Source organism: Triticum aestivum, chromosome 1B (genome assembly GCF_018294505.1).
Source record: "Triticum aestivum cultivar Chinese Spring chromosome 1B, IWGSC CS RefSeq v2.1, whole genome shotgun sequence".
In the NCBI taxonomy this organism is placed as follows: Eukaryota; Viridiplantae; Streptophyta; class Magnoliopsida; order Poales; family Poaceae; genus Triticum; species Triticum aestivum.
This window is the reverse complement of record NC_057795.1, coordinates 700,328,848-700,337,521: the sequence shown is the minus strand read 5'-3', so window position 1 is coordinate 700,337,521 and position 8,674 is coordinate 700,328,848. Positions and strand designations below refer to the sequence as shown.

The following is an 8,674-nucleotide window of genomic DNA, read 5'->3' as shown; positions in this document are numbered from 1 at the left end:
GTTACTTCCGTTGCTTCTTCTATTCTTCTAGAGTCTCAAGTTTCTAGTATTTTTGTTTTTGTTCGTTCGTTGCTTTGCGTGGCACGAAAGCGTAGGGATGCTATTCGGGTGCCAATCCCTGGTGAGACACCAGCAATCGTCCCCAACGGGGATCTATCCCGGGCGGGCTGCCTAGCCACTGCCAAGCCAAACCAGAGCTGAGCAACACTTGTCAAGATACCGTCACTTGGAAAGATGGCATCAATATTGTACTAAACCTGGACGCGTAGCGCCCTGGGGACACACGGTAGTTACTATTCCTAACCCGCCGACCACAAGGTGATGTGGTGCTTGAGTGAACAATTAGGTAGGGTCGAAGTGCACGGACTTTAAAACAACGGGTCCAAACAAGGGTTTTTTTTTAGGTCATCTCTTGTTTAGCCCCTTGAGAAATGCTATTGTCTTGAACATGCATCAAGGGGTGGGTGTCTTGAACATGCATTCGTCGGTGGGGACCGAGATCGTGCACACGATCGAGTCGTAGGGGTGGGAAACTACGTCCACACAGGAGGCTACAACTAGAAGTAGTAACCTCAAACCAACCCGCAAAAGGAAGCTTCCCTAAAAAAAACCCGCAAAAGGAAACTAGCTACTAGGATACCATGCGCATGCATCTATAAGAAGGTACTACGTTTTCTCTACGTAAGGAAGAAACAAGAAGCAGGTAGCAGCTAGCATACCACACTCGATCGATCATACACATACACCATGCCGGCCGCGCAGCACATCGAACGAGACCAAGACCTCTCCATGAGCAGCGACGAGTTACTTCAAGCTCAGCTGGAGCTCTACCACCACGGCCTCGCCTTCGTCAAGTCACTGGCGCTCAAGGCCGCCACGGACCTGCGCATCCCCGACACCATCCACCGCCGGGGCGGCGCCGCCACCTTGTCCGAGCTGGCCTCCGACACCGGGATCCACCCCACGAAGCGCTCCAACCTCCGGCGGGTCATGCGGGTGCTCACCACCACCGGGGTATTCTCCATTGTCCAAGGCAAAGGCAGCAACGACCACGCCGGTGATGGCGCTGCGTATTACAAGCTCACGCGGGTCTCCCGGCTCCTTGTCGAGAGATCACCGCACAACCTGTCCCCGATGGTGGGCACCATCGTCAACACGTTATGCTGGACCTCTCTCCTCAAAATGCCAGAGTGGTTTACCCAAGGCCAAGAGGGAGAGTCGGCACAGTCGCACTCGCTCGTCCAGCTGGCCAACGGCTGCACGTTCTGGGACACCACCAAGGTCGATGGCGGCTTGTTCAACGACGGCATGGCCGCGGACAGCCGCATCGCCATGAAGGTCCTGTTGAAAGAGCACGGCGGAGCGTTCGGGGAAGTGAAAAGCTCGCTGGTGGACATCGGCGGCAACCATGGCGCTACCGCGTCGGCCGTGGCGAGAGCGTTCCCGCACCTCAAGTGCACCGTTCTGGACCTCGCACACGTTGTCGCCGCGGCTCCCGCCAGCGACATTTTGACCTTCGTCGCCGGAAATATGTTCGAGTATGTCCCACCTGCGGATGCTGTTCTACTCAAGGTAATTTTTTATTTTTATTTTTATTTTTGGATATGTTCTTCTTTTTTCTGCTGGTCTACTATATATGCTAATGGGATATAATAATATGTTTGGTTCCAGTGGATTTTGCATGACTGGAAACACGAAGATTGCGTCAAGATAATGCGCCGGTGCAAGGAAGCGATCCCAGCGAAAGAAGCCGGAGGAAAGGTGATAATTATCGATATGGTGGTGGGATATCCGGTGACTCAGCCCAACGATTCCATAGAGGCGCAGGTTTTGTTAGATATCTACATGATGGGCTCCGATGGAATGGAGCGAGAGGAAAACGAGTGGAGCTTGATTTTCTCCGAAGCCGGGTTCAGCGACTACAAGATCACTCCAACCAATGGGATTCGATCAATTATCGAAGTATACCCTTAAATGTTCTTATATACTTCCACTTCGGAGATACTATCTCCTTCCGTCCTTACGTGTTTATTAGTCTTGCACGTGTAATCAACTTGGTAAATTAGCAGCCAAGATACACGTGGAAGACTTATAAACTGGAAAGGAAGGAGTATTTATTCTGCTCGTCATTTGATTTGTAATAAATGTCACCTGTATTATTGCATTTAAGTTTTACTTTTTGTTTATAGATTTTTCAAATTTGCTTCTCTTTAGTTTATTTCATTTTTTCCGCCCATTGTACCGCACCTATGTAATCTACATAAATTGTTCTTTTCTTTACATACATTAACATTTCTTCTGCAGTTACCAAATATTTACACGTGTATTTGTTCTACTCCCGCTGATCCAAATTATTTGTCGTAGCTATAGAGTCTTTACTCTGCAAGTACATAGTCCGGTCTCAATGAGTTGTTAGCATGAAATAACTATCCCACTTGTCCAAAATGTTGTGAACACCACGGCTTTCTGATTGCATGATAAAATGTGATGACTATTCGGTGGATTTTTCAACGTGTTGGCCACGAATTAATACCCAGCTGATGTGGACAAGGACCCACCTTACAGCCCAATAAAAAAAATCACCTCTCTCACATCCCTTTGACCACCGCCCCTTCTCCGACGAAGTCTCTAGCGAACTCGTCGTTCGCCTCTCCAAACACGAGGACATGCAGCTTGGTTCTCAAGCAGCCTCGCTGACTCGGGCTCCCCAGTAGGCCGGCCACAGTGTGGCTCCGTGGCAGCTCATGCGCGTGTACAAGCCGACCCGTGTACAACCGGAGTAAATAAATATTTCGGTAATTTTGACCCCAATGATTTGTCTTGGCATCACAGTTACTGTTAAACTAACTTTTTTTTCACCCAACCCTCCAGTAGCCATCTCTGCATTCGATAACCGGCCCCACCAGTAGTCAATACCACGCGATTTCCTTCACCCAACCCACCAGTAGCCATCTCTGCATTCGATCCGAGCACGGGGCCCGCCATGTTGCACACGGCCCCAACTGCATTGGGATCCTCAGCCAGCCCCACCTCCTGGGACCCGTCCGGTATCCCATCCCCCGGCACGGAGCCTGCAGGCACGCCAGCTGGCGGGTTCAGCCTTTCCCGCACCGGGGGGTCCAGTCTCCCTAGATCCGCGAGAACCACCATGTCCATGTCATCATTCGCCCGTGGGGCACTACGGGAATCACTCGGGCTGCGCGCGCCAACCACCACTTCGACCGCCCGATCCGATGACAAGCTCAGGCGCCGTCCCTGCCCCAACGGCACAATGACCATTTCCATTGGATGCTGCTCCGTCTCCTCCGTCCGGGGTCCCGCCGTCAAAGTGCGCCCGTCCGTCCCAGCCACTTGTCCGCGCCAGTCAGGTTTGAATTTGGCTCTAGAACCGTCCCGCTCCCCTCTCCATGTGCCTGCTGACCCAAAAGGCGGTCAAAAGCAGACACCCTGACGGCAACCCTATCCAGAAGGCGTTCTGGTGGCCCCACATGCAGAACGTTCGGGGCGGGGGCATGGGAGGTAGGCGCCAATCCAGCCCCTCGTTTGCCCTCCCTGCCGCGCCATGGCCGCCACCGCCACCGCCGGAAGCCTAGCCCTGCTCACCGCCGCGCACATCTCTGACACCGAACTGCCAAACTCGCCATTGTGACCTCTGACCACCACCTCCATCATGGAAACCGTCCGGAGAGTCTAGCAAGCCACTCTGCCCACTGTCGGATGAACTTCCCACGAACCACGGCTCCCCTGCTTCACGGAAGTTCGCCACTGCGTCGATATGGATGAGGATCTTGTACTGCAACAATGGTGGTAGGATCTCTGAGCTTGGCTCCGAGATGGCCAGCCAGCGCAGCGAAGGTATCTCCTCCGGTTTGCAGTCCATGCAGTGAGCCTGAACGTAGAAAGATCAGCTCTTGAACTTGACTCCGGCGCAACCGAGTCCACCTTGCACGCCGTCCCCAACAACTCCTCTGCTGTCTTCCGATCCCAAGCGTGTGGTGGTATCCCCTCCATGACAATCCAGACCTTGAAGCCCATGGTCGAGAAGACTGCCTGCGACTGCCGGTTCCATGGCCTGAAGAACAGCCTATAGCCCTCCCACTACACCGCCGGGTACGACGCCACCCTGTTCCGAAGCTCAGCCGATGCAAAAACGACCAGAAAATCCTCCGACCGGTAAGAGTGCACCGAGACATGATCCGCCGAGATGTCGAGCCACCCCGCCAAGATCTCCAGCACCCGCTGCGGCGAGAGGCGTCTCCGGGCACCACCCACGTAGGTGACCATGGCGAAGCGTAGCCGGCGCTCCAAGTCCTCCATGGACTGCGAGCGCCGCACCACACAAAGCTCATACGCACCTTCCCCCGCATCCAGCGCGACCTGGAGCCGCGGGGGTGCAAGACGCGGCCAGGCCGCCTCGGCGGCAGCACAAAGCGAGGGGGGGTGCAGCGGCGGAGGCGGTGGGGGTGGGAAGGCCGCATGAGGCGCCGTGTGGTCTGGACTGACCCGGGGAGACGAGTGGCGTGCCACCTTGGCGATCGCCTCGCGTTGGAGCTCATCAGCCGAAGAGGGGCTCTGCGGCCTCTTGCAATCGCGGGAGCCATGACCCGACCAACCGCACCTGATATAGACCTCCTGGTTGGTGCAGTCCCACCGGAAGTGGTCCTTCTCGAGGCACCTGAAGCACTTGTCTCGCATCTCCGGGATCATCTCCGCCGGCGGCGGCGAAGGCACGTGCCGCCCAGCCGCAACATCTCCGCCCTGGCCGCCCTGTCCATGACGGAGGCGCCAGAGCTCCTTCTTGGTGGGAGAAGGCCGCTCCCAGCCCGCAGCAGGAGCCTCCAGGCGAGGCGCGGAGTCCACCGCCGGCTGCGGGTCCGACTCAGCCAAGCCCTCCGAAAGCCCCAGCCCAGAGACCACCGGCCTCTCCCCCGCCGGCCTGACCTGGGAGGAGACGGATCTGGGGCTGACAGCCCTGGTTGCGCGAGGAAGCAGCGGGGGGCGGGGGAACAGATCTGGGTGGCCGGGACGGCCTTAGTGGCACGGCCAGGAGCCTGGGTGGCTGGCACGGCCCGGGGGCGCAGAGGCGCGGTGGACGCCAGCACCGGAGTAGCGCATGGCGGGGAAGGGGGAAGGCTCTCGCTCTCGCTGGCTGCAATGTAACACCTGCTGCCAGTTAAGTGTTACTGTTAAACTAACTAATTGTATAATTAACTCGGTTGCTTAGCTCTTTCCGTTAGATCGGTCTATTATTGCAATAATTGCCTAGAGAATGAAGCTTAACATAGTATTAGAGCCAGAGTCTTGATGGTTTTCACAATTTATTCCTTTCTTATCTATCTACGTTAAACTATACAAGTTGGACCGAATAAATAAAGCAACTAAAACTTAATTCCTATAGTGGAAAATCAGTATCGTTGGTTTACTATTGAAACACACCCTCTCATAATACTAATTTTACACTAACATTTTATATATATTTAAAATAAATCTTTGTAATAAAACAGTAAAAAAATTATCTTTTGGTACGGAGGTAGACAGGGCACCGTGTTCCACGAGGGCCCGTATCGTTTTTTTTCGTGGAACACGCGGTCAGCTCCTCGTGACCCACAGGACGCTACAGTAGTAAGACAGGTCGTAATGGAGAGTATCATATACTAGTATCATGCATATGATACTCGTGTATGATACTATTTCCGTAATGCATAGTATCGTAACCTAGCATCTTAGTTTGCCTCATTAATTGTTATGCATGACACAAAGTAGTACTATATTTAATATGATACGGTATCATAATATGATGCCACATCCTTTCTTTCCTCATTTAATTCTCTGCCACATGATCCAAAAAATCTATTTGACATGCATGATACCGCTTATAATACTTTCATTACGACTATCCTAAACTGCACCGTGCAGAGAGAAAGGAAGTAAAGGACCATTATTATTTTTCATGCCAGCATAGCCAACCACTACGGCGCACGCAAAGTTTGACCAGTTTCGGATTGGATTGGTAGGCACTGTATCAAGCATGCAAAGACCATAGGATTGGATTGGATTGGATTGGATTGGATTGAATTGGATTATTATTATCGAGATGCATGCAGACAGTAGGCTCAAAAACCTCCACAGCCCACATGCAGCAGCACCAAGCATGCAAAGACCATACTACTAGCGCTGTTTTAGCATATTATTATTCCTTACGTGTGCGTATTTGTGAACGTATGTGTTGTAGTATTGGGTTTCGCAAAAGTAGTCCTTACGAGAAGAAACCAAAAGTAGTCTATAGTCGGCAAATAGATCTGGCCACGGTGCATTTGTTTTTTTTTTTGTGAATTTTTTCATTCAAATCACGAAACAGTACAAAGTAGTTGATCCTTACAAGCACATTGAAACGTAAACACAAAGGACGATGAACAATTAGAGTACCCTAAGCCAAACATAACACAAGAAGAGCTGTGGAGCCTTTTGACATCATCCCTGAATCTTGAGAGAAGACCCCTCAAGCAGAAGGATCCGCAACCAGGCGCAAGCAGGTCATCATCTTCGACCACGGTACAATTGCCGCCACGCTACTTTCTCCTTTCTTGACACCAGCGCTGAGAGGGCATGGGCATCAATCCAACACACCTGCAACAGCCGTCGCCAGCTTTGGCTTTGAGTACCGCGAAAAATGTCCCTTCCTGATGGAAGAGAATTCGAGTCATCCGACCGGTCCAGCACCGCGGCCGGGCCATCCACCCGGGCAAAGCAGAATCTCCCTCCAGCATCAGCGCAGAGGAAGGAGAAGAACAGCCGCAACAAATCATACCGACAAGGAAGAAGAAGGGTCTTCGTCTCTGTTGAAGGGAGAGAGAGGGTTGGTGGAATAGTTCAATGTATTGCTTGAGCCTCGTGGGCATATATATAGGAGTAGATGATCTACTTGGAGTACAAGGCAATCCAGAATATTTCCTAGTCTAACCTATGTTTCCTAATACAATCACGTTACTCAACATCCCCCTGCAGTCACAACGGTAGCGACGCAGACGGTGAGACTGGAGAAGAATCCGAAGCCAAGCCGACGGACACCCCCCCCCCCCACAGTCGTAACGGTCGACGCATCGCGGAGTCGTGGCTGGAGTGGAAACCAACGAGGTTGCTCAAGCAGACCGTAGCCCTTTGTGCCGTTTGTCGATGTAGCCAAGAGCGTGGGTGGTGGAGCCATGGTCGAGGTAGCCGTTCGGAGAATGCCGTGGTCGATGTCGAGTCTGGGTGCATCGACCAGGCTTGCCAGGCCCGGTGTCGAGGAAGTCGCCGTGGAGCCGCGGGCGCAAGAGGGCGCCGAGTTAGTCATGGGCGCAGTGGTGACGAGGTAGTGGTGCGCCGGAAGGATGATGGTGTTGACGACGCGTCGCGGCGGGTTTGCCAAGCCCGAGGACACATCATGGATGAAGGCACGCACCGGTGTTGCCAGCACCGGTGTTGCCAGCACCGGGCATGCGTAGACGGACGAAGACGAAGTTGACGAAGTGCCGACCAGGCTTGCCAGGCCCGGGGACACGTCGTGGATGAAGGTACGCATTGGTGTTGCCAGCACCGGGCATGCGTAGACGAGGGACCTGCACGAGCTGTATGCCATGTCGGAGAAGTCGGAGGGCCAGCAGAGAAAAACTCGACGATGATTGCGGTGCCCATCGGCGCGGGGCCGATGTCACCAACGGTGGTCGAAGTAGACAAAGTGGTCGGGTTAGATGACGGTGACGCTGGCAACGGGCTGGTGCTTGGACGAAGACCGAAGGGGGTGGACGGGCGGCGCGGCGGCTATGAAGGTAGCGGCGGCGGCGGCCTGACGGCAGCGGCGACAGCTAGGTTAGGAGAGCGGCGGCGGTGCTCGAAGTAGGCGAAGAACCCTGACAGCGTGACGAAGACCGGCGCGGACGGTGGCGTTTCCGCGCCAAGGAAGACGGCGTGGCGCATACCATAGGAGGTCGACGCGCGGTGACGACAGAGTGGATCGCGGGCCGCGGCGCTACAACCCGAAGGGGTGACGTAGCGGCGGCAGGAGGGTCGGGGCGACGGTGGGAAGACCTCGGGGCGGCAGCGGGGACCGTGGTCCGCAATGTTGCGGCCCGAAGGGGCGACACAACGGCGGTTCGCGAGTCGGTGCAGCCGCGGGGATGGCCTCGGGGCGGCGGCGGGGACCGCGTATCGCGACACTACAGCCCGAAGGGGCGACGCAGCGGCGATGCACGGGTCGATGCAGCCGCGAGGAGAACCACGGGGCGGCGGCGTTGCGGCCTGATGAGGCGACACGGTGGCAGCCCAATGCTCGATCGGTGGAGAGGCGCGCTGAACTCGGGGACGATCTTCACGGGACCTGCGGAGGCGCGCGTAACCGACGGGCCAGGTCGGTTGCGCGGCGTAGATGAGGCGGATCGCCGCGGCGAGCGGGTGATCAAGCCGATCGCACGCGAGGTCGGGACGCCGCTCGGTGGAGGTGTGGTGGCGGCGGAGTCTGAGATGAAGTCGGCGACGACAGCCGGCGTGAGACGTCGTGCGGACGAACTTGTCAGCACCGGCACCCGAGCTGCCAAAGCAACATGCGCGCCCGGGCAGTGAGGCCCGAGCGACCAACGGAGCAGCGGCGCCCGAGTTGAGGCAGCCGACAAGCCTGACGCAGCCGTCCCGACGCAAC

General features: G+C 55.2%; 1 protein-coding gene across 1 annotated transcript; it reads left to right on the top strand.

Annotated features, from left to right (window-relative positions):
- The first annotated feature begins 732 nt into the window (after positions 1 to 732).
- Positions 733 to 2,314, top strand: LOC123102074 (acetylserotonin O-methyltransferase 1). The gene is made up of 2 exons (XM_044523357.1): positions 733 to 1,572; positions 1,672 to 2,314. The coding sequence occupies exons 1-2, from the start codon at positions 748 to 750 to the stop codon at positions 1,972 to 1,974; spliced, it is 1,128 nt and encodes a 375-aa protein (XP_044379292.1). The 5' UTR covers positions 733 to 747; the 3' UTR covers positions 1,975 to 2,314.
- Positions 2,315 to 8,674: the final 6,360 nt, after the last annotated feature.